This window comes from Aptenodytes patagonicus, chromosome 23 (genome assembly GCF_965638725.1).
Source record: "Aptenodytes patagonicus chromosome 23, bAptPat1.pri.cur, whole genome shotgun sequence".
Lineage (NCBI taxonomy): Eukaryota > Metazoa > Chordata > Aves > Sphenisciformes > Spheniscidae > Aptenodytes > Aptenodytes patagonicus.
The window spans coordinates 508,089-533,014 of NC_134971.1; the positions used below are offsets into that span (position 1 = coordinate 508,089).

The 24,926-nt window shown below is 56.8% G+C and overlaps 2 protein-coding genes and 1 long non-coding RNA gene across 3 annotated transcripts in view; 2 read left to right on the forward strand and 1 right to left on the reverse strand.

The window, feature by feature from the left end:
- RBM7 (RNA binding motif protein 7) overlaps window positions 1-1,953 on the forward strand; it is a gene marked incomplete in the record, with an annotated part of 2,964 nt that extends 1,011 nt beyond the window's left edge. The window contains 2 exon segments of the mRNA XM_076358367.1: window positions 779-872; window positions 1,339-1,953. Of these exon segments, the coding sequence (XP_076214482.1) occupies window positions 779-872; window positions 1,339-1,785 (541 nt within the window).
- LOC143170305 (uncharacterized) overlaps window positions 1-24,926 on the reverse strand; it is a 60,790-nt gene that overhangs the window by 4,651 nt on the left and 31,213 nt on the right. The gene's annotated exons all lie outside the window — the stretch shown is intronic.
- REXO2 (RNA exonuclease 2) lies at window positions 2,595-8,211 on the forward strand. The gene is made up of 7 exons (XM_076358475.1): window positions 2,595-2,726; window positions 2,851-2,934; window positions 3,373-3,450; window positions 5,481-5,592; window positions 6,342-6,450; window positions 6,802-6,855; window positions 7,786-8,211. The coding sequence occupies exons 1-7, from the start codon at window positions 2,595-2,597 to the stop codon at window positions 7,913-7,915; spliced, it is 699 nt and encodes a 232-aa protein (XP_076214590.1). The 3' UTR covers window positions 7,916-8,211.

The following is a 24,926-nucleotide window of genomic DNA, read 5'->3' on the forward strand; positions in this document are numbered from 1 at the left end:
GAGGTCAGTTAAAGGAGGCATGCTGGCCGCAGTATCGCCGCCCGATTGCGTCTTTCCCGGCGGGGTATTGAGACGCTCTTGTTTTGGAGGCTGGATCGCGTGCTTTTGCAGGTCGCCGACGCAGCTCGAGAGCTAATTAAGCACGTGGAAACCGCTAGCGCCTTGCGAGCTGACTTCGTAGCCGAGTTCCCCTGACTCGTGTTTGTCGGTCTCGCGAAATGTCTCTTTCCCCTCAGGGAGCAGTCACGCCTCTCAGGACGGCAATCCGTCTTGTTCCCCGCACGGAGCTGCCGGCACCAGCCCATCTGGCGCGCCGCACCCGGCATCAAACTGCGGCAGGTACGAGTCCCGCCAGCACGCGCTGTCGGTACGTGCGCGCAGTTCGCCGGAGGAGCCGGCGTTTGCACGGTGCGCCGCGCTCCTGGCTCGCTCCTCCAGTTCGGCCTTTCTTCCCTACGGAGTAAGTGCCCGGCGTTCCCAGCGCCCCGCGTTCTCGGTGCCTGACATCCTAACGCAGAAGGCGTAGCACCGTGTTTCTGTACGAGGGCGGGAGAGAGCCGGTGAGGTGAGGCGGGGAGAGCGCTGCCACGTGCACGACGCGAGCCCGTCCCCGCCAGTTTCGGACCGCGGCAGTGAGTTCGGGCCGACGCCCGGACGGCCGTTTTGCTCCTGATGGGAGAAACGCGGCTAGGGTGCCAGCGCCCCTTGGGCCGCAATAGTCTTGCGTTTAAGGCTAAAATTCCTAATCTAATCTTTTTTTTTTTTTCTTCTCCTGCAGATACGACAGGAGTTCTGACACTATGGTGGCGGCGGGATTCTCGTCGGCGCAGAGGTCCCTGCCGTCTGCCGATAACCTTCAGAGACAAGCGGTGGTACGCCGTTCGCTCGCGCCGATAGCGTCTGACCCCGCAGTCGCCCACGGCCGACAGGCCGGGCCAGAGACGGAGTTGTCTGTCTCTCTGGTTTTGCGTGCTCGTCTCCCGTAACGGCTGCGAGCGGTTGCGGGAACATACTTTCGGAGCGTTGAAATGGCAGTTCCGGAAGATTTAGGGCTCCTGCCGCCGAGGCGGTTAATGTCGGGGAGGGCTTTGAGCTTTAGGAGTTGGGCTGTAGATGAAGCCGCTCGGTAATGGCCACTCTGTACGTTCGCGTTTAGCCCCATTTTCCAAACCAAAGCCTTTCATTTTCCCCTGTATTGACAGCGCGATTAACGCGCGATTTGGGGGCCAGCGCGGGGGGTTAGCCTTTCTCTGGCCCCCGTGCCCTAGAGGGGCTGCAGCACTCGGCCGGGAGGCGGGCGCACCCAGTCCACCGGCCCTTTCCCTCTTCTCTTTCCAGATGAACAGCGCCATGTGGCAGCAGCCGCAGTTCGGGGGGAAGTACGAGCAGTTCGGGGGGAAGTACGAGCAGCCCGGCTTCGCCCCGCCCGGCGGCTGCCAGCAGGCTCCTCACGCCTTTCACCCCTTGCCGGCCTCCCAAATGCCGCGGCGCCCAGAGGTGCCGGCGCCGCGCAAGGGCAGGCTGGGCGCCCACCCCTACCACCCGGACAGCAGGCACTTTGGCCGCGAGCAGCGCTTTGGGGAGCGGGGGCCCGACTACTGCCGGGGCAAGAGGGAGGAGTACGGCTTTGACGAGAGGGGGCACGACGCCGGCGCCGAGCATCACTACAGGGGGGGCAGGGAGGAACCTGCCTACGAAGACAGGCACCGGGACGGCTGGAGCCACGACTACGACTACCGGAGAGAGAGCTACAGAGAGGCCAAGTGGCACCCGTCGCGGCATTAACGCCCGGTCAGCGGGCTTTAAAGAACTCGAGGGCAAAGAAAGCTCAATCTCTTTCTTACCGAGTATATGTATAAAAAAAAAAAACCCCAACCCAACCCAACCCCGCACCCCATCAAAGTTACCTTTTAATGATGTTTGTAAAACTACTAGCAGCGTAGTCCTCCAAAACTCGCGTCTCAGTCTTACCTGCGTTAACGCTACGCCTCGGGGCTTTTCACGGGGGGGGGAGAAGACCCGGGGTGCCCCCCGATTTCGGGCGGCATCCTCGCTGTTTGCGTAGCGGAGGGGCGGCCGCTGGGGTTTCTGTGGGGCGGTGGCCTCCGTATCGGGTGCGGGGGCACGTCCTTTTAAGCAGAGCTCGGGGGGGTGGTGGTGGTGGGGGGGGCCCGGGTGCTTTTTGGCATCTCGGATAGTCCACCCGGCGTTTTTGATGCGGAATATTTGGACGCGCCTCGTCTCGGGGGGAGCGTTAAAAACCTCCCCGGGGGAAAAAAAAAAACAACCACCCGCGGATGAACCGTGCTCGTTTCAGCCGCTGGGGAGTGACACCCCTTCCCTGTAACCGGCGCGACCCCGGGGTCTTCCCGGTTTTATCCGGGGCCGGCGGAGGCGGAGCGGCTTCCCGGGCTGCCCCCCCCCCCGGCCCGGCCCAGCCCAGCCCCGGCAGGCCACCGTCGTCCCTCCGCGCCGCCGCGACTACATCTCCCAGCAGCCCCCGCGCCAGCCGCCGCGCCCGCTCGGGGGGGGCCGGCGCCGCGGGGCCTGCCGGGAGTTGTAGTGCGGCGGCGTCGCTTTGCGGCCTGGCGGCGATGCTGGGCGGCAGCCGCGCTGGCCTGGGTCGCCTGCGGAGCTGCGGCGGGCGGCTGTGGCGGGGCCGGCGGCGGGCGGCGGCCATGGCCGGCGGCGGCATGGGCCAGCGGATGGTCTGGGTGGATCTGGAGGTGCGGGGCGCGGGCGGCGGGAGGGGAGGGGAGGGGAGAGGAGGGGAAGGGAGAGGAGCGGGGTGGGGGGGGGGGCGCGGGCGGCCCGCGGCCGCGCTGACGGTGCCGCTCCCCTCTGTGGCAGATGACGGGCCTGGACGTGGAGAAGGACCAGATCCTGGAGATGGCCTGCCTCATCACCGACTCCGACCTCAACGTCCTGGCCGAGGTGAGGAGGAGCCGCCCGGGCCGGGCCGCGCCCTGCCCTGCCCCCGGGGCCCCCCGGCCCTGCCCGCCCGCGGCCCGGCCCGGCCCGCTCGGGCGCTCCCGGCGGGACGTTTCTGCTTCCAGAGGAAGCTGGAAGAAATAACCGCCGGGCCCCGGCCCTCGCCGCTTTGGGGTAGGGCCCCTGCTGCGGCAGCGTTGGCACCTGCTGCCCCAAAACGGGGGCTCAGGGCCCAGACGAGAGCCTGGGGACGCGCGAGTGACCTCGCAGGTCTGAGCTGCCGCTTTGTACCCTCCAGGCGGCAACTTCTCCCACCCCCTGAGTCGCTGGCTGGCTGCGCGTGGCAGCACTGCATCTCGGGGCTGACACTGGGGGGGGGGGGGGCGACCGCTCGATACTGAGCTTGCTGCAATTACCTTTGCGTTCTTCTCTTCCCGGCAGGGCCCTAACCTGATTATTAATCAGCCCGACGAGCTGCTGGATGGCATGTCCGAGTGGTGCAAGGAGCATCACGGGAAGGTAACCCTTCTAGAGCAGTCGTGCTACGCTTTCTCTTTCTTTGCAGCCATGAGAATAACGTATAATTCAGAGTTCTTAGTTGCAGTACAGTCCCCTAAAAAGGGACAACTCCTGCGCTGAACGGTTTGCAGTCAGACAGAGGGGATAAAGAATGGGAGACGGTAAGCGTCATCCTTCTTTCGTAGCGAGGAGCTGATGCGTAACGTTTTGCCCAAGGTCTCGCAAGTCATGGGTGGCACAGCTGCGAATTGCGTTCGCGTAGCCGTAGTCTTCATCCTGCACCTCGGCTGCAAGATTGCCCCGAAGCGGCCTGTGCTTCGTAGCCTGGTTTTTAATAAGTTTGGATAGCGCTGGAAGCTGCTTTCTAACTTGAGAGCCAGAAGCATCAGCAAAGGCCAACAGCTAGCGAACGGTCCCCCGAGAGGGCTGGAGCACGAGCTCGCGGGAGAGCTGCAGGCAGGGCGAGACAGGCGTCAGCGGGCCTGGAAACGGGATCCGCCGCTCAGATACGTGCCGCCGGTTCCCATCTTCACAGGCGGAGGCTCAGCATCGTGCCTCTCTCGGCGTCGGGTTCGGAAGTCGGGTTCGGCTCCCCGCTCTGCTGGCTGAGCTGTCGGCCGTGGCCTGCCTCTGCAGGAGCCCCGGCTGTAGGCCGGGTTGGACGGGCTCCGCCGACAGCTCCTCCCGGCGAAGCCTGTTCCGTGTTGCGTAAACTAATTCAAAGAATGACCCCGACGACGGAGGAGGGGAAGACCTGGCTTGAAGCCCCAAGTAAGAACAGGCACGAGATCGGTGTAGAACGGTCCAGAGGCGACAAAATTGCAAATTTATCGCTGCAAATTTAGGTACTTGTAGAATTAAACAGGCCGATTTACCGTGAACGCTGGGTTGTTATTTTTGCCTGTCCCCTCAGCGCCGTAAGCCTAGCGTGTTTTTTCGCCGAAAGCTTAACTTTCGCAGCAAGAGCTTATTTTTCGTTCTCTCAGCCACCGAAGAAAGCGTCCTCCTTGCCAGTAGCAAGAAAGCGAATGGATTTTCCAATCCCCGATTATGAATTGAAATTCCGGTTCGTTTTCAATTAAGGGCTGAAGTTTTAGGACACCCGGAACCCCTCCCCTCCTCCCCGCTTCGGCATCTCGCTCTCCCCGGGAAGGATTAGCAGGAGTTTGGAAAACGAATATTGATTTACCGTGATGGGCGCTTTTCCCCTTCTCCAGTGGAGGACTCAAACTCGGCTTCAGTTCAGGAGCGAATTGAAGATGGCAGCATACGTTATCGCTGCTCCTGAGGAGCTACTTATTTTTAATTGACTAAGAAAAGAGAAGCAATTAGAATATAGATGAAAATGCAGCCACGTAATGAACTTGTTAACCACCACTTGGATCTGTCAAGTAGATTTTTGCGGCAGAGTCGTGGAAATATATAGCGTAGCCAGATGGAAATAAATCACTGAGAACACTTGGAGCAGATTTGACATTTAACTGTTGGGAAAAAAAAAAAAAAGGAGGAAGGAACTTTTCTGATTTATAGGAATCTTGATAAACACTTAAGCCAGGATCCTGATTATTTCTGTTTATTTATACCCACCGCGCTGCGCTGGGGAGGCGAATGCCTCTCCTTAAGCAGAGGGAAACGCGATACTCTCCTGGATCGCGTACGTGTATGAACGAGGCTTGCGTAACGCCTCGGCAACCGAGAACGACCCCTAGAAAGTACAGCGACCGGGGAAAGAGAAAACGCCCCGTCGTAGCGTAGCGCAGGGCTGCGCTACCGTCGCCTTTACTTCTGTTGGTTGTTGGCCTCCCGAGCGGCGCCCCGCACGTCGGTCGGGCCTGCTTGTGGAGGTACCGGAGGGAATAAAGGCAGGGGCACGTCCCAGAATACGGAAACGCCGAGTTCGGTGGGTGCTGCTGGGCGCGCTGGGGGGACAAACAATACTTGGAGGGTTGACCTTTCGCCGTTGGGCGTTTCTGGAAGCGCCTTTTCTGGCAGCGTGTTTCTGATTTATGATGGACGGCTCTTTTTTGCAGTCTGGCCTCACTAAGGCTGTGAAGGAGAGCAAAATTTCGTTGCAGCAAGCAGAGTACGAGTTTCTGTCCTTTGTACGACAACAGACTCCCCCGGGCCTCTGTCCCCTCGCAGGTAAAGTATGTTCTTTCTTAACAACAACGGTATCGTCCCTCCTGCAGCTCCCGGCTGGGTGCCGCGGGGCCCGCTGATGCACGTGGCGGGGGTGCTTTCGTTTTCTGTGCTGGGAGCTAGCAGGCAAATCGAAACCTGGTTAGCGAGGAGAGGTTCGGTAATGGCGTCGTCCATTCTGCAGGTTCCCTGAAGCGAGTACCGCACGTCATTACTGCGGGGAACTGCAATGCTTTTTCGCATTGAATGTTTCCGTCTACAGTTATAATGGGGGCGGGCAGCAACCTGCGACCGTAAAATCCCAGCAGCAGACCCGACGGCGTCTTTTCCTCGCTGTGCATCGAACCGAACGCCAAATGGGAATCTTCCAAACGTCCTGCTACCTGGACGGTCACGTACGGTCTTGGGACTGGCGCTGGGTGAAATTAATCCCGATGCCCGTTTCCACTTGGCGGAAGACCCGCCGCTTGCATAGTACTTTGATGCTTATCTGCGTGACAGAAATTGTAGGGGTAGTAACTGAGGAATTAATAGAGGGATTAGGTATTTAAACCGCCTGCGATCCTGCAGCGAAGATCTGACAAACCTTCACAATCGTATTTACTAGAAAATGGGATAAACGAGCTGCTTGTGAATAGCTTTTCATACCCTGTGATCTCTCCCCAGCTCGCTTAGCCTGCCTCTCGTTTAGATGTCGTTCCTAGTAGCTTTGTGATGTCTTTGAAGGAACATCTCGTTTTGTCTCTTTGCAGGTAACTCTGTTCACGCAGATAAGAAATTTCTTGACAAATACATGCCTCAGTTCATGAGGCACCTTCATTACAGGATCATTGATGTGAGCACCGTCAAAGAACTGTGCAGGTGAGTGTTCCCCAAATTAGGCAGTCCGACGAAAGATAATCTAGGGAGGCCTGTTCAGCGGCGCTGACGCGCGCTCCTCTAAAGCCAGGCTAAAGGCTGCTTGGGAGGGGGCTGCCTGCGGCCACCTCGGCCTGTCACCTGTTCTGTTCGGGCCGATGCACAGGACGAGCCGTGAAGTGCTCCGCTCTGGAGGTTGCAGCGCTTGACCCGCGGGGCCGTGGCTTCTCTGGGTGCCACTGAAGCTGAAATTCTTCCCCCAATCGTAACAAGCCCGCAGCAGCCACCGGCCGTGTTTTTGAATCCCAGTTTCCTTTTTTAAGTGGCGCTTTCCCCCCCCCCCCTTGCTTACAGACGCTGGTATCCAGAAGAATACGAGTTTGCCCCAAAGAAGGCGGCTTCTCACAGGTGAGGCTTCTAACTTTTGTCTGTAGCAGAGCGGGGCTTGTCACGCAGGACCCGCGCGCTTCGCGAGCAGAATACGGAGCTTCCTTTGAACCCCAGGCGTGCTGCTTCTGACGCAGACGGCGGCGGAGGCTGCGTGCTTCTGCTCCCTGTCGTACGTTTGCGTTCTCCCGCCTGAAGCCTGGTTAGCGTCGGGGAAGGGATTATTAAAGTACGGAAGTTTCCTGACCTGTTCTGGTTCACTCTGTTTACTAGTCAAGCCAAGAAGCTTATTTGGCAACGTAGCTACCCCTGCCACTTCTTGGACATCACCGGGAGAAATCGCGTGAAAACGGCAGCTTAACAGCGGGTTTTCTCTGTCCTCCTTTTGGGCAGAGTTGTTCACAGAGACACTAAAATTGGAAGGCTGCACACGGGGAGATGAGCGTTCCGTTCCTGGCTATTTCCCCGAGTTCGCAATGTGTCGCAGAGCTCGTTCCCCTTTCGGTGGAAGGCTTTAATTCTGAGTTTAATTTTGAGAGACGCGCAGTACGATTACTACTTCTCTACGGACCTTACCGTCCGAGCAGGCAGAACCGGCCAAAGCAGGAGCTGGAAGCCGGTCTCCGGAGCCCTCGTCTCTGTTGTCTGGGATGGAATTGCTTTTCGTAGTCGAAGCTGTAGAACCGGTTGGTCTTCGGGAGCTCCCGTGTCCCACGGTGACGTAAACTAGTAAGCTGCGTGTTACTCCCCGGCGTGTCAGCGCTGGCGGACTTTCACTGCTTTCCACGTCCCCGAGACTGGCGAGGGTTGTTTTTATTTCTGACAGACGCGCGATCCGTGCGTGTCGGAGTTGGATTTCTTACAGCCTGGAACTTTTTGGAGGCGTTAGAATCCAGGCGTAGCTGAAGGCGTGCGCAGGCGTTTTTGAAACCCTCCTTAATTCTCTTTCAGAGCGCTCGATGACATCAGGGAAAGCATCAAAGAACTGCAGTTCTACAGAGATAGCATCTTCAAGAGGAAAACGGATGAGAAGAAAAGGAAACTAATAGAGAACGGAGAAAGCGATAAAGCTGCCAGCTGATTTCTCCTCTTGCCATGCCACCCCGTGGCACCTACTAGATGTGTCTCCTGGTTCTTTTCTGTTTGCCAGTCTCTTGAGAAGCTGCACCCTTCAGTTACCTTGTTTCTTAACAGCCGTTAAAATGCAGGTGGGAGCCCGAGTTACTGCTGCTTTTCTGTTTGAGCAAGGAACCGACACGCTCGGGTCTCGGCAGCTTCTTTGTTTGTATGTACTAGGTAGAACACGCTGTTTGATACTCCTCTTCATCTGGTTTTAGATGCAGTCTTTCACTACACAATAAAAAACAGTTCTGTTGAGCCACGGGTGTTTTCGTACAGCCTTTCTTTTTCTGCTCGCCGTCGGCTGCGAGGCGAAGCAGCCTCTCGCAGGTTTGCGAAAGAAAGCGCTCTGGGGAGCCGTTTTCCTGAGGTGGTAACGGCATGGGCGCCTGTCGCATTCGCGGGCGTTTAACTTCCGCGCAGCGCCCCCGTTTAGAAACCGGCTAGAAGTTGCAGGTCAGCAAGCACAGCCTACCCGGCGTTAGGCGCTGGTCAAGGCTACCTTTCTCTGCAGGTAGCGCCCTCTGTTCAGCGGCACTGTTCAGAACGTCGGCAGTTAGAACGAAAGCGTTCCTAAAACGTTCTGTTTCCTAACAGAAACGGCGGCGGCGCTCGATGCTGAAAATCACGCGGTAGAGCCGGTAACCGCACGCGTAGCAGGGACAACTGTGATGCCCCAGGAATCCGTGGCGCAAGCGTTAAGACTGAAAAAATGAAACGTGTTGCTGGACAGAACCACGCACGTAATTGAATCGTTCTGTGCCGGCGCGCCCCCGGTGTTTCCTGCACTAGCAATTACTTTAGCGTGGCAGCTTCTAAGGAGAAGGTACTGCAGAGCTTTACAAAACATTAAGCTCCTTGCTAATGGAAATATCGGTGGGGAAGGGTCTGAAGTGCCGGCCCGGTACGGCAGCGATGGCTGAAGCTGTCCCCCCGCCGGCTTGTCCGGTCACGGGGGACGTATACATTTTCTTTAGTCGCATAAATACAGCGGCGGCTCGTGATTGGAAAGAAAAAGCCTTGCTGAATAGGAGGCGGGGGACATCGGGGAACCCTCGCCACGCTGCCTTCCCTTTTGCTTCTGGTCTTGGCAGCAGCTCACCGCGATGGGAAGAGATGCCACTAGAGGGAGACGCCTGGGTGTTGGCCGCAAAAATCCCTGGGCACAAGCGGGCGAGACAGACCAGCTAGGAAAGGCTGCGGCCTTTCGGCAAGGGGTTTTCCCCCCGACTTGGGTGAAAGCGCTGGCAGCGTCTCTGCGAGCTCCGTCAGAGGGAAGGTCGAAACGCGGCCGGACGCCCTTTTCGATTGTTAAATCGCCGAGTGACGTTGGACAAATCCCCCTGCACCAAAACGTCCTCGTTTCCCCCCTTTTCAATTCCATTTACGGTGTCCGGTATTTCCATCGCCCCCTCGGCAGCGCGAGTGAATAGGCTGAAAGCTCTCTGAACGCCGTACAAGCTTTCCTTGGAGTCACGTCGATTTAATGGGAGTGTTTCTGTGCTCGTCGAACCTCTTTGCGCATCCGGTGTTTCAGGACGGAGCCCGTGGCAGCGGGTTCGCGCTCTGATTGACGGGGAGGGGCACCCCCTGTACGACCACGTACGCGACCACGTATATGAGGAGAGGCTCTGGAGGCGCTGCACGGGTTGCGACCCATCCCTGGTGGGACACAAACGGGCTTTTCCTCCCGTTACCGGTATCGGCGCAGCTTTTCACGTCACCAAAGCCGCCAGCTAAATTCTAATTGAAGAATCGCCACCGTCAGCGATAAGCAAGTGAGCCTTGTAAATCCCGGGGTCAGCTCGCGGGTCCGGCCGTAAGAAAATACCCTGCACCTCGGAAACGGAGTAAGTTTTAGCTAAAGGCACGGTGGACAGAAGGAAGCACGTAGCCCCACGTTGCTTTTGGGGAGCCGTTTTTCAGAGGAGACCTCTGTTTCCCTGCTGCGGCGTGCCCTCATGCAACAGCACGTGCCACCGAAATAGCGCGAGGGGGAAAAGATTACCACGTTTACCTTCCCGCGCAGAATGAAAACCTGACGCTTTTCTGCTCGGACCGTGTAAGCAGCGCATGTTTTACATATTGGCCTTTAACAAGATCATGTCGTGAGCCATCTGAATAGAAAAATGCCCTTTCGTACGTTGCGGACCTATTTGTAACAACACCAGTATCTTATCTCCCATGCACGTGGCAAAACCGCCAGATTGCCGCCGAGACGTACTCCGCATTTTAGTTAGATGTGACTGTCTGCCGATCCCCCACCGACGCCTGTTCCGGGCTCATTAATATTAACATGCCCTTGCTCGTTTGCGGTTCTCACAGGTTAGGCTCTCTCCAGCGGGGTCCAAGGTGTGGACCTGCTCCCAAAAGCCCCCCCGAGCCGCTGGAGGGGCTCCACCAGACACACACGCACACCACATGCCCTCCCAGATGGGTGCTGCCGGGCAAGTCCCTGCACCCGAAAACCCGGGGGGCGCAGGAGCATCCCGCACGGCGCCCCTTCTCCCGCCCCACGTCGGGACAGGAGGAGGAGGAGGAGGGTGAGTACGAGGGGCAGAGGACCGACGGCAGGCGAGGGGGGCTTATCCATACGTGAAAACAAGTGCCGGTGCAGATGAGACCGAAGGGCGGGGAAACCTCGATTTGCAGAGTGAACAACAGAGGACTAAACAGCTACGCTCTGCAATTTTCCGACGTCGGACATGCGATGATTTGCCCGAGTTTTCCTTTCCCCACTTTTTCCTCCGCCGACTTTTACTTGCTCGACTCATTACAAAAAACCACCCCAAAACCAACTGTTTCTGCCGTTTTTCCTGCGGGGAATCCAGTCCGGCTCCCGGAGCCAGCCAGCCACAGCAAATGCTGATTCTCAGAAAAGAGACGGGTCCCTCCTGACGTCCAGCGCCTCAGCAGCTTTGAGGGGAGGCTGCTGCTGCCAGCTTCAACTGAGGAAAGGGTAACCTGGAGCTACCGTTCAAAAATAAAACACCTTCAATAATGAAACTCTTCTGAAAACCACCATCGGCAGCGCTCGCTCTTGCCCGGAGAGGCGTTTCACACCAGGACCGAGCTGGTTGCTGGGAGATGTGCTGCCGGCTCCGGGAGCCAGCCCGGGACGGAGGAGCAGGACTCGGCAGCCAGAAAACACTGGAAATCGGTAGTTATCCTCAGTAGGATTTCAACAACAAAACGCTTCCAAGCCCTGAATGCGCTGGAGGACCCCGTGCTGCCAGGGTCCCCGTGTCCGCAGCTCGTTCCTGCAGCATCCACGGCGAAGGACTAGCTACGTGCCCCTCGCCGCCACCTGAGACCTCTGCCAGCCTTGGAAACCGGGTTTCCTTCTCACAGAAACCGCTGCTAAAGGGCTCTTTTCCAACGCCTCGGCGCACGTTAGACCTTAAGCCCCCAAGCTTAAGTGGGAAGGAATAAATAGCAGCTTTAGAGCCAGAGCTTCCATCTTCTCTTGCAAAGCCTGAGGGCGAGATGAGATCGAGGTCCCCGTGACGATGAGGCGCCGTGGAGGTCCGTGGGAAGCATCGCCTGCTACTGCCGTACGAGCGGGGAGCGGCGCGTCCCCGGAGCGGGGCAGGTAGCCGAGCAGGGGGTCCGCCGATCCCCAGCCCATGCCAAAATCCATACGGGCTCCAGCGGCAGCGAGATTTGCTTCGGAGCGCTTCGACGTTTTTACCTGAGCGCGAGCAGTAACAGAAATAGTTACGAGGAGGGCGAATATTTATAAGCTTCGGGGCCGAGAGGGGCCACCGCGATAGTCTCCTCTGATCTACTGCTGAACGCAGGTCAGGGTATTTCACCCTCTCGGTCCTCCGGCGGAGGGAGTCACTCATCCTACAGCTTCCTTTAACACTACCGAGGCCAATAACGTCCTTGAATTAAAGCTTATCTTCCAGGAACCCGTCCAACCTCCGCTCCAGGACAGCAAACGACGGTGAATTTATCATTTCCTTTGTTAAAGTGTTCCAGCGTTTAATTACCCCCGCTGTTACGAAGGCGCGTGTTGGTTCAAATCTGCGTTTCTCTGGCTCAGTTTCCTACTCTCTGCCCAGCGCGGCGTCCCCCCCTCCTGTTAGGAGATCCCCTCCGTAACAGGTACGGTCCCCAAAGGCAGATATGCAGAGGCTGTACGGGCTCACCTTGCCAGAGGAATAAGGATGCTGTGGTTTCACCGCTGCTTTGACAAAGATAAACACCCATGTGTTTATTCCTCCCCGAGACGTAACGACAGTTTTAAATTAACACCAGCAAAATGAACTTTTATTTTTGTGGCTGGAATCAGTTAAGTTCTCACTGCAGAGGTTTCGCTGCGAGATAATCCGCCACCACGCGTGGTATGTATTCCGCAAAGAAAACGAAGGCACAAGTACCTTCAGCTCACTTTTCACAGGGAAACTCCGCTCACGTGGGGGGGGTGGTTGTCACCCGAGCGCATCCTTTGAACGTTTAAGCCATTTTCCATGCTTTCGAAGTCCTAAAAATGTTTTCCCGGAGTGCAAATTTCCTGCCGAGTAGCACATGGGGAAACGCCAGCTCAACCCCCGAGTGCTCCTGGAAGCTCCCAGCCCATCAGCCTCGACGCGAGTGGGCTTCCAGTAGAGCTGCAGCCCCCCCCCAACCCCACAAAGCCCGGGGGACCGGCGAGATGAGGCAGCGCAGGCAGGCGAGGGCGCGGGCAGCGCGCTGCCTGGCTTAGAATAGAACAGAATAGGCTATTTTCAGTCAGAAGGGACCTACAACGGGTCATCTCGTCCCGCTGCCTGGACGGCCCTGGTTATTCCGGCACGACGATCAGTACAGCTAATTCTGGTCTGGCAACCCAAGGCAAGCGATACTGAATAGGGCGCGCACGCCCCACGTCACAGATTTTACGGACGCAGCCCGGCGAGCAAAACGCTGAAGGTCTGGACCAAGCAACGTATTTTCATAACTGAGTGCTTTTGGCCGGCAGCGCTGCCCGTGCTGCCTGGCTGCTTCCAGCACTGCCCGTCGCTGAGCAGAGCTTGCTCAGGGCGCTGGCGCGGCACGAGGAGACTCTGCACCCTCGACCCAGGTCGCACAGCGCGAGCAGAAAACAAACAGGACGAAACCGACCCGAAAGCGTCCCTTACCCCCCGTAGGGCCAGCTGGAAGGTACCTGCGTGCGCTGCAGGTACGGTCTAGTCCCCTGCGATGCTTTTAACGCCGTCCCTTCACAGCTGGCGTCTTGCCTCTTGGCCACTGCTGCTGTCCAACCTCCCGCGAGGTGTCCCGGAGAAAAGAGCCACCAGGCGATAAACCCAAAGGGTAGAAAAGAGCACGAGGGGTGTACGTCTCCCTGGTTCTTTTTTATTATGGGTATTAATACTAATGACCGTCCAAGGCTTCTCAATCACTCTTATTATTTGAACACCTGCTCTTCTAACCGTGGGAATGATTGTTATTGGAGAGAGGCCGTTAAAATGGTTAATGGTGCAAATAAATGAGTCTTTCAAACGTCTCTCTCCTTTGTCACCGATTCCTGGGTAAGTAGGCGATTTAAATGCGGTTTCTTTATTTACTGTGCACTGGTACCTGCCGGCGGGCTCGGACCCCCCTTCGGCAGGGCAGTTCCAAGGGGCATCTCCGTCCTCTGCTTCGCCTTTGCAGCCAGGCGGCCTCCGGCCCTCCTCGCCCCGAGACGCTGCACGGGGTTATCCGCCGTCGCCAGCGCCTGTAGAGACGCCCAAGGGGCATCGCCCGCGGCGCTGCCGGCTCTCCACCCGCCGGGACCCTGGGACGGTGCTGGATCGGACCCGAGGGCGCGCGGGTTCACCGTCGCCCCGGCAGATGCTCGCAGAGCGCTGCCTGGATCCACGCCACGGCCACGCGCCGGCAGAATCTGCTTTATCTTTGCTTTCCGTTGTGGTAGTTTTCCCCCCTTCCTTTGACTTCTTCTTTCTGACCTACTTCTCCTCCTGCTCATATTTTATTCCTTTTTAAGAGGCTTTTATTTTTCTCGAAACGTTTTTTTAAGGAAAATATGCCATCTGTGTTTATACATTTTTAAATATTGTTTATTCTTGCTTCTGAAGTAACTGTGCCGTACGAAGGATTTTTATCTCATTTTCCCGGATTATGCAATAGCTTCCCTGTTTTTATGCGCTGGCATCGTTTGAGGTTCCGATTCAGTACAAATTTGTCACGCGTCTTGGCAAAGCGCAGATAAAACCCACCAAAGCAGGCGTTATTTTCGCGCTGGAAAGGAAGCTCTCTCCTGCACAAGTCGTGCAGAGGCCGGGGAGGGGGGAAAGGGTGCGGGACCCTCCCCGCAAGCGCCAGCCCCCCCACCCCCCACAGCTTTGCGCCCTTCGCTTGTCCAGGGCTGCCTACACGAGTTGTTATTTCTGTGCGTGACGCTCTGAAAGCTCGATCGATGTCGCACTTGCGATCGCTTTCAATAGTAAAATAACATTTTGCGCTTGCGGTCTCGTTACTTATTTAATCAAAGCGCTTTATGAAGAATTACTGACGGATTGAAACGGCCTCGCTCGTAAATGACCAACAAGCGAGACACAGCAAAACCTTGTGCACGCGGCCGTTAAAACATCTCGACCAGAGGAAAGCTTTCTAGGCTGGCCTGCGTCGCGTGTCCATCCCGGCGCCGGTGTTAAATCCCTCCGGCGTTAAGCGAAGGCGTGAGACGAGTTCGGATGAGAACAGGCGCCGCCTCTTGCCCTTCTCCTGCTCTTTCGTGCCGTACGCAGCCGTAATCGGAGGGTGAAGCCCAGCGCTTGGGCGGAGAGAACCCTTCTGCGGAGGTGACAGGCAGCGCCATCAAACATGCCTCCTTTTCATCTCCCTTTGGGTGTAAAAAACGATCAGGGCTTCTCTCTGTTTGCTGTTACACAAATTCAGAAAAGTACGGCTGTCTCCTTGCCTGGGGACGTGAAATGCAGAACCGGGACCTCACGCAGCAACGCGGTACCCAGGCTGGGGACTCTAGGTCCCGCGGAAACTGTCCGCTGCCGCATCGGCATTCCAGCCCATCTGCAGCCTCTGGACAGGGCGATGTGAATAACAGTGTGTTTTTGGTCGTGGTAGTTAAAAAAAAAATAAATTACTCCAAGGCAAACATAGAGTGTGCCTGGCTTTTTCAATTTAATTTAATAAATTATCTCGGCTCCAGCAATTATTTATTAGAAATAGGAATTTGCTGAGAGGCCTCAAGCCCTTTTAATACTACATTAATAATGTAACCACGGATTACTGATACAATTCTGAAGCAAGTCAAAAAACCGCATCACTTATTCCGTCCAGGTTTTGAAGCCGTTCTTGCCTCGCATGTGCAATTGCTCCGGTCGGAAACACCCACCCTCGGCAGCACCAAAAGGTGCAGCAGAAGCGTTATCCCATAGTCAAAACAGGGAAAATAACCCCGATGCCCCCAAAACAAGCAGCAGAGAGACCCCAGGGCCCTTCCCGCGAAGGGCGAGGTGCAGGCAGCCCCTCGAGCTGCGCCATTCCCAGCGCCCGCAGCCCGCCCCAGCGGAGGAGGTTTACTGACAAATAACCCGCTTTGTTTGGAAATATTTTGCGCTTCCCTTTTCCAGCGATAAGTCAACGTTTTTCCCCACGCTCTATCAAGCTCTAGTTATTTATATCTGGCAAAAAAAAAAAAGCCCACCCAGAAAACCAGAACAGTTGTCGACTTGCTCCAGATCCTGCAGGAGGTTTTCAGCACAGCTTGGAGCTGACGCGATCTCCCTCTAAAACCCCGCGCCAGCCCTCTGTCCCCTCTAATAACAGCATCCTCGCCCTTCTCGCGCACAACCACACCCGAGCATCATCGGACACTGGGATGGAGTATTTTCCTTCACGGCTTCCCTCCCCCGTAAGGAAACGGGGCAGTGGCGCAGGCTCCGTTAGCGGGAAGCCCCGGCCGACAGTCAGACGAGGTCTTTCCCTGCCTCCCGGCTACTCTCCAGTTCCTTCTGTGCGGCTTTTCCGCTCAGCGAAGCCACGGGGGGCAAAGCACCTCCGGCGCATCCCAGGGCGGGAGGGCGGCGGCAGCCTGGATGCGCCCCACGGGGACGACATCCCCTCCCCAGCGCCCAGGGGCTGCTGCAAACGGTTACGGTTCCTGTCGCAAAGCACATAGGAAGAGAAGAGCCTCATGTTGCCTTTCAGGGCTCTCGTAGGGGCGGGAAGGACACGGATCGATATACGCCGGGTGGCCAAAGCCCTCAGACCAAGGGGGAACGGCAGGAGCCCTGATCATATGGAAAGAGAAAATATTTCCATTTTGACTACAAGTCGCAAATAGCACTTGTGTGATTTCCCTCCGACTCCCCTTGCTCGACGTGCCCCTGGGCTCCCAATCCATCTCATCAACTCTTTTATTTGCTTCTGCGCTCGGAACAAATATTTTATGCGTGTTTATACAACATTATTTTACGATCTGGTCTGCCACTGGATTTCCAAAGTAAATGAAATACGGCACGGCGGTCGTGTACCAGGGCGAAAGCCATTTAGTGCATATGTAAATCCACCTCCTTGGACAGAAAGCCATATAAAGGTAGTTAACAGCACATTAAAACCTGTTTGCTGCACGAGGCGAATTTGTTTTCCGGTTCGCTGTTCAGAACAAGAGTCCCTGCGGCTCCCGGCACTGTCAGGCCAGAGGCTTTTCCAGACACGAGGCGGTCGAGCTTCCCACGACGGCAGAGAGAGCAACCAGTTATCCATCCATCCACCCACCCACCCACCCACCCCTCCCTCCCCATCTTTTCTCTGCCCTCCCCTGCGTCTCTCACTCCATTGCTCTGTCCGCACTGTACTATTTGGGTGTGAACCGTGGAAATCGGGAAAAATACCAGCTCATGCTACACCGAAGCAAAGGAAGAGAGAGCCAGACCCTCGCACTTCTCATTTTTGCTTGGCCACTGGCTCCACCGCAACTGCCCAAACGAGCTGCTGCACACCTGCAGCCCGCAGCACGGGCACGACACCGCCCTTATCAAGGCAAAGAAATGGCAAACCCCCCAGCGAAATCCCCCCCCCAGTCCATTTAGGCAGAGCTGGACGGCTGCTCGGAGGCGGCAGGGATGCTGCGGGCAGCCCAGCCCCGGGCACCGCTGCTAGCGCTGCCCACCGGCTGTGGGAGACGACCGGGTGCAGCTGCACGGGCTCAAGGTCGGCTGCAGACAGCCTGGAATAGAAAACCTTCAGATGTGTCTTTTTTTGGTCTTTTTTTTTTTTTTTCTTCCTTCCTGCTGCTGTTGATGATCCCCTTTTTACTGGACTAACTCACTGATGCTGACAGATAAGCTTTTAGGATAGTGAAATCTCCGTGACACTTTAAGTGCTCTAAATGACAAAACAAGGACGCGCAAAATTATCCCGCGCGTACTCGATAAAACACAACTTGTCAGAAACTTGCGTGCCGCTCCAGCCGCCCGGGCCCCGGCGAGGACAGGCCACCCTGACCCGTCCCGGCGTCTGGCCTTGCCGCCGACGAGAAAGCAGAATAGCGTGGGCAGAGGAAAAAGAGGGGGAAAGGGCAAAACACGGGTCGTTGTGGTGAGGAAGAGCACGGCCCGGGGCGCAGCCGGGGCTTCCCGCGTGGAGCGATGGGGATGGTCCTTCTGGCATAAGGGACCCGTCGCTTACGGCGGGCAGGGCTGCCTCTCCCCGCCGCCTCCCGGGTGATGGATGAGAACCAAATGGCTGTCAATTGCCGGGCGCTGAAGCAACGTTTTATCCGTTGTGCCGAAGGAGCCACCAACAGCGGGCTCGGTGCTGCGTGTGGGGCACCGACTGTCAGGCGAGCGCCAAGTGACACGGGGAGGGAGAGGTGACAGTCAGCGAGAGGTCCGCTCCCCGGCGCTAGTGGGGGGGGGGGAAGAGAAGAAAGGGGCGTGATCGGCAAGACGCGATAATGGGTGTGACAGCGCCTAACAGAGAGAAGTATTTCAGAAAGAAAACAATTAGCCGGCGAGCTAAGCGGCCCCTAATTATCCCCGCAGCACTCTGCGCCGAGGGAAGGTCACTCCGAAGGGCCGGGAGAACTAGGAAATAATTCACGCGAAAAAGCCTTTTGCTGCCCTAAGGCAAAGCTCGTGCTGCCCGCTGTGGCTATCCCCGTTCCCGGGCGGTCTGGGGAGAAGCCCGCGCCAGGATGACTTCGCCAGGCCCTGCTCTTGCCGCCCAGGGGGTATCCTCTGGGGATGAGGATGCTCTTGACCGGGTCCCGGTCCCCGCCGTACCATGAAGAGCAACGACGGTCAACCGGCCGGCCTCTTGCCGGAAAGTGATTAAGCAACGCAAAGGAAGCAACGCAAGGCTGCGGCGAAGGAGACGCCTTCCCCGCCTGTGTTGTCCCCCCCCAGCAGAGCCTGGGGTGGGACAGGGGGACACCCCCCCCCCCCCAGCAGCGGCTGCAGTTGCGGGCGCCCCGCCGGCGGGGGAGCTCCGAGACCGGCAGAGAGTCTGGGCCCCGTCGCCCCGCAGCCCGCTCAGCGCCCGGCCGCGGGGCGAGCCCCTTCTGTTCTCCGCTCTTCCGTTGCAAGGTGGTTTGTATTCCTCCTAAAGCGCAACCGCAACGCAACGGAGACCGGTGCTTTTGGACAGCGGTCCCCGAACCTTACCCCCGCTCAAAGGGACGCAGTGAAAGGTACTCCTGCCGCTCGTTTCATCGAGTGTTTGGCTTGCATTTCATCACAGAAGTCAGTTTTATTTGCTTGATAAAGTAATACCACTGGAAAACCAACCAAGCCACCCACCCAGCCCTAACCCTCCTCCTCAATCAACAACTTCAGTACGAGAAGAAGTTTACCGGCTGCAGATGTTCTCCCAAAAGACCCCAGAGCGGTGCCCGGGCTGAGGGCGCGAATCCTGGCTGCTTCCGAGCAGCCCAGGTGCCCGAAAGCCCGTTGCACCCCGGGGCCTCCGGTGTCCCCCCCCCAGCAGGGCGGCTCCCAGCAGGCGGCCCGGGATGCGGTCCCTCCCGGGGGGCTGGCCGCAGCGCATCTCGGGGCAAAACCCCACCACGCACTTCCAACAACATCACGCACGTTTGGCTGTGTTCGACGCGGCTAAGACTCCCTCTTTTCCCCTAAAGCCAATGTTTGCAGAGCGAACAGGCAGACCGATAGATAAAGGGGAGGGAACAACAAAAGAGATTGTCTGGGTGAATCAGGCTGCAAGAACTACACGTCATGCTACATCTGCTTTAATCCGGTGTAATGTTTTACCGATTTAAAAAGAAAGTATTTCCTCTGGGTATTCTGAAACGAACGCGCCGCCTGCGTGAAGGCGCAACCGGAGAAGTCGCCCTGCAAGCTCTGCTTTCCCTGGCCACCGGCCTTCTCCCGCACCGTGCCAACTCCATGCGCTGCACTCGAATAAAATAAAATAAACATGTGCTCCCGACCCAGGCAGACAAGACCGGAGGGAGGATCGCGCTCTCCAAACTTTGCAGAAGGGAAACGAAGCGCAGAGAGATGAAGTGACCTGCTTAAGGTCACGTGGGGAATTTGTAGCGGGGCCAAGAACGGAGCCGAGATCTCCAGCGTCCTCATCTACTTCTTCCACCCGCAAGATATTCCTTCCTCTTCCCCTCTAGATAGCCAAGTGAAAAATGAACCCGCGTTTTGTTTCCCTTTGGCGGCAATGTGACTTCTGTGCAGAAGCCGTGTCTGTGAGCTGCCTGGGCCGCGGCACCACCAGGACGCTGCCTGTTTCTCTGCAGCGCTCTCGCGCTCTGCGTGTTTTAGGGGATGCGTGCGTGCGTGTGCGTGTGTATATATATATATTTGCATGCATATATTAATTAGGCGAGGCGGCACTTTCCTCCCCGTAATTAAAGCGGAACCTCTTCATAGTCCCCTTTGAAGCGAACCTCTGTTGGTTCAGAGGAACTTTTCATCGCCAGCCAGCGCTCCGCGGCGCCTCTTCGCGTTGTTCCCTTCAGTCGGAATAAAAATCCTTCTGATAACGACGGAGAAAAAGGCTTTCGGTTCCCGGCGCTACCGCACACGCAAAGCCCGCCCGCGCTAGGATGCGAGGGAGCAGGCTGCCAGCCTCCTCGCGACTCAGGGGGGAGAATAAGGTGACGAAGGCTTTGATTGCCGGGTTTAATCGGTGCCGAGCGAGCCGGACAGGAGCTCCCTTTGGGGGTGGCTTGCGGCGAGTCGCAACTTCACGCCGGCATTGTTTGTTGGGGAAACAATGGGCTGTGATTGCTGTGGGCCCAATTAAGCGCTCTCCGACGCGCTCGGGTAGGTGTGCGTTGCGCGCACCGTCGGCTCCCACGGGCTCCTCGCACACAAATCCCTTCCGGGGGCTCTGGGTTTTGGCTGTACCCCCCCCCCCACCCCAAAGCTGCGGCTGCGCCAGCTCTCCTTGCAGACAGGCTCTCCTGGACACCGGCTCGTTTGCGGGGCGGGTGCCAAGCCCCTTTTTTTTTTTTTTTGGAGGGGAAACGTCTGCATTGATATCCGCGGCAAGCCGTCACCGGCACCCGGAGGGCCGGAGGACAGCTGGTGGAAGGCTCCCCTGCTTCGCCTGCCGCTGACTCCGGCAGTTTGCATCCGCCCAGCATCCCCCCGAGTTCTCCAGCCTGTTGCGTCCTTCTGTTTCCTCTCGTCTACTCACTAACACCTCTGGGGCAGGAGCTGCCTTTTTTGCCAGGGAGGGGCACAGGCTGTAAGATTTTACCTGCAAGCCGTATCTGCAAACGCCCCCGCCTTTCCCCCGCACGAGTTTCGACGCTCGAACCGCCGCCTACGAACACAACCCCAAAACAAACAGCAAAGCCGTTCTCCCGAGCTGCAGGCGCCCCGATGGCATCGCTGCTGTTGCTGCAGTTGGTCTTGTGGTGTCTCCCAAATACAGAGAGCTGCAGAGCGGCGAGCGGAGGGAGAGGGAAGAAAAGCAGCTCTTTTTAGGGAGCGTGGCAACAAAGTCAGGACAGAAACACTGCTCAGAGCCCACGGGTTTCCTTTGGGCAGTTATTTTAAGGCGGCACAGCTCCTGCGGTCAAAGGGAAGTACTAAAGGTACACATTATCTTTCCAGGTGTAATCCCCTTGTTTCAAAACGGAACGAGAATCTCCTGCAGGAACGAAGATTGTTTTGTTCCTTGTTTGCAAAGGGGAGGAGGAGGAGAGAGAAGCCCTGGCTGCATCCCCGTGCCGTGTAGGTGTCTGCACGAGGCCGGGACTCGTGGCACGTGTCGGCGGAGAGGGCAAGCGTCCCACCTACTTCGATTCCCGTGTGATCGGCGTCAGACGCTTGGCGCTTTCCCTCCTGCCTTCTCCCCCAGTACCTCGGGCCCGTATCCAAGGCAGCAGTGCTCGTTTTGGATGATATTTTCGGTCTGCGAGCCTCTGCAGAGGACGGGCTGCCCGGGCACCGGAGGCACCCCCAGGGCTCCCCGGCACTCCTGCTGCTCCCCTGGGAGGTGACGGGCTGGGGAAGGCTCGGCAAGAGAAACGGCCATGCTGGAGCCGTTTGTTTAAGGGACCATTCATCCCAGAACCTGGTGATTTATCTCCCACGCTTTTTAAAATAAACGTATCACCTCTGACTTCTCAGCTCTGTCCTCCAGTAGGGCATTGAACTGGCATCTGGTGCCTCTTCTCCTTACTGCTCTCCCTGCAGGGAGCTGGCCTGGGAACACGAGGACCGCACGTTCGCCCGAGAAAAGGGGATTCCCTCTATTTGCAGAGCTGCAGCTCTCCTCGAAGCCGACACGGAGTTGCTCGCTGGCTTTCTTCCCTCCCCTCACGCTGCACACCGCGGAGCAGCCTAACCGACCAGGTACCGACCAGGTACCCCCAGCACCTCTCCACGCGCGCCCTTCCGTCGCCAAAGCCACCTTCATGCTGCCAGCGGGATGAGACCCCCGCCGTTCCCGGCTCGCCCCAGAAGAGGGGCATCGACAGCTTCCCATGGGAATTTCAACACCCAGATGCAACGCCCAGGTGGAAGGTACCTGCTGAGAAGCCAAGCCTACAGCTCTGCAGCCGTGCCCCCCGGAGAAATGCGCTTCGCATGTCATCCTATTTGCACCTCACACTCGCAAGAACCCACCCAGTCAAACATCACGGGCAGCCAGCAGAAGAGCTTTCAGATAAGCTCAGGCGAGGTCTTTCTAGAAAGCCAGCTCTCTCTAATGGATCCACTTTAATTTCAGGCAGCAAAAATGCAAACAATATGTTGTGGGACAATTATTTCCCTTTCCAGAGGGACAAAGTCACTTGGCCTGGGGTCTTCGCCGTGTCCTCTGCTGTGTGCTCTAATTGCCCCGAGACGCTCTACCTGGAGAGAGCCTTAATACATAATTATATACCATTAGCGATGAGAATAACATGACAACTGCTTTGGATAATCACGCAGAGCACAATTTCTGCCAGTCTCCTAGATACCACAGACACGTAAGTATCGGTCTCATTTTGTACGAGAGAGTATTTTGAAAGAATTATTTAAAGCCGGTAATAAAAACTGCAGACACACAACCCCGGTTTCACAGGGCTCAGATGAAAACCAAAGGGAAAATTCACTGCAAAGGCCAATCAACTGGCAGGACTTTTTAAATTTTTTTTTTTAAACCTAATTAAAAGCAGAGTTAATGTAGCAAAAAGGAAGCCAGCCTTCAGAAAATTTGCTTGTGCGCTCTCTGCCTGGAGATTGCGTGGATATCTGGTGTTGATTTAAAAAGACTTCAAGAAGCTGCGCTGCCATCTCTAGGTAAACCGTTCTCATGTTTTATGACCCTGCTGCTAAGAATTTGTCCCATGTTTCTCGCCTGAATTTGTCCGACTTCCATTTCTAACCACTAGGCATAATTTTGCCTTTTTCTGTTCCGCTCAAGAGCCATCTGCTGCCAGAAACCTCCCTCTTCTCTGGATAGCCGCGGAGAAGGCAAGCCCTCCCTTAGCCCATCCTTACAGCACACCTCGCTTGTTTTCTTCCCTTTTCCCAGTCATTTTTCAACACAGAGACTCAGAGGAGTCCGGACTTTTCCAGACCTGTTTTCCCCCGCTTTCTGGAAACGACCCTTACAATTTCACTGTGCAAAACCCACTTAATCGCAGGTGGGGACGTGCCAAGATCTTTCCCCAAAAGCCGTGGGTCTGCCCGAAAGTGTCCTTCCTGGGGAAGCACCACGGCAGCTCCCGGCTCCAGGACCCTCTCCTTCGTCCTCCCGACAACGTCACCAGGTTTTAATCCTCCATGACGGCAGGTGCAGTGGCACGCACGATGCCACGAGACATTTAAAGACCGCCAGAAGGGTGGTCCCCCGTTCACCGTGGGTATGATGCTGCTGGCTGCTGCGGGACCTCGCGGCCCTCACTGGGCGATATGCCTCGGTGCTGGCCGTGCTGGTTTTGGCTGGGATGGAGTTAGTTTTCTTCGTAGTAGCTGGTATGGGGCTGTGTTTTGCATTTGTGCTGGAAACAGCGTTGATAACACAGGGATGTTTTCGTTGCTGCTGAGCAGCGCTGACACACAGTCAAGGCCTTTCCTGCTCCTCACCCCACCCCACCAGCGAGGAGGCTGGGGGTGCACAAGAATTTGGGAGGGGACACGGCTGGGACAGCTGACCCCGACTGACCCAAGGGATATCCCACACCATATGGCGTCATGCTCAGCATATAAAGCCGGGGGAAGAAGAAGGAAGGGGGGGACGTTCGGAGTGATGGCGTTTGTTTTCCCAAGTCGCCGTTACGCGTGATGGAGCCCTGCTTTCCTGGGGATGGCTGAACACCTGCCTGCCGATGGGAAGCAGTGAACGAATCCCTTGTTTTGCTTTGCTTGCGTGCGCGGCTTTTGCTTTACCTATTAAACTGTCTCTATCTCAACCCACGAGTTTTCTTGCTTTTACCCTTCCGATTCTCTCCCCCATCCCACCGGGGGGAGCGAGCGAGCGGCTGGGTGGTGCTCGGTCGCCGGCTGGGGTTAAGCCACGACACCGGCGCTTCCCTGCGACAGGCGGCTGTGCAAGAATCACAGGGCACAGCTGTTATGCCGGCATCCCCTCCATCCCCTGTGCTTTTAACACCCTGTGCAGCACGGTCCAGCCTGCCCCACGTGGGCTTCGGGACTTCACCTGCTCCGTCACACTCCTCCGGCTCTTTGCCTTTGAAGCGTTTTTCAACCTGAAGGATGGCACTGTTAACCCGTCCCTGGTGAATAAAGAAAAGCAAACAGAAACCTTCGGAGGTGCTCCGCGTCCCAAGGACAAGGCTGGCTGCTGCCAAGGTCACTGGCACGATGATATTCATCTTCGTTCCTCACCATCACCGTACAGCCTTAGCCTGAGAGAACCGAGCCGTTTCCGGGCTGCGCGTTTTTAAAGGATGAGGGAGCACAGGATGGTTCAAGAGGAGATTGCTTCGTAAGACAATGGCTGAGCTGATAATGCCAGCTCAAGTCAGGCCACCGGGGACCTCTTACAATTTTAAGATCCAATCAACTTTAAAATATTACTGTCTCAGGCAGGCGGTGAGTCTTGGAATAGAAAACAAGCAATCTTGTTTTATTTACGGGGCGGGGTGGGGGGAGAAAGCATGTTCTCCCTGTCCTCACCCACGTATTGAAATATTAATAGTGTTTGTGTGCGTTGCTGTGTTAACATCACATTTCCAGAGCTCAATCTATAAAACCCCTGGTCAAAACACTCAGTGCTACGGGAGAAGCGAATGGCAGAGCTGCAGAGGGTAGGGGTAGCAAGGACACGAAGAAACGCCTCCGGGGAGAGGCTGCAACCAGAGCGATCTGCATCTCATTCCCTCTCTCCTCCAGGTGAAACCTTCTCTGCCTCCACCATCTTTCTGGTGGCCAGATGTCACCGCTCCGGAGCGGCTCGTCCGGCATCGGTGGATGCACGGCTAGCCTTGCCGCGGCTGAGCCAACAAGAGGAGAGCAGCTGCAGAGACCGTGATCGTGGGTTAGCGAGTCTGTTTGGAAACTCCGAAATATTCAGGTGCCTCC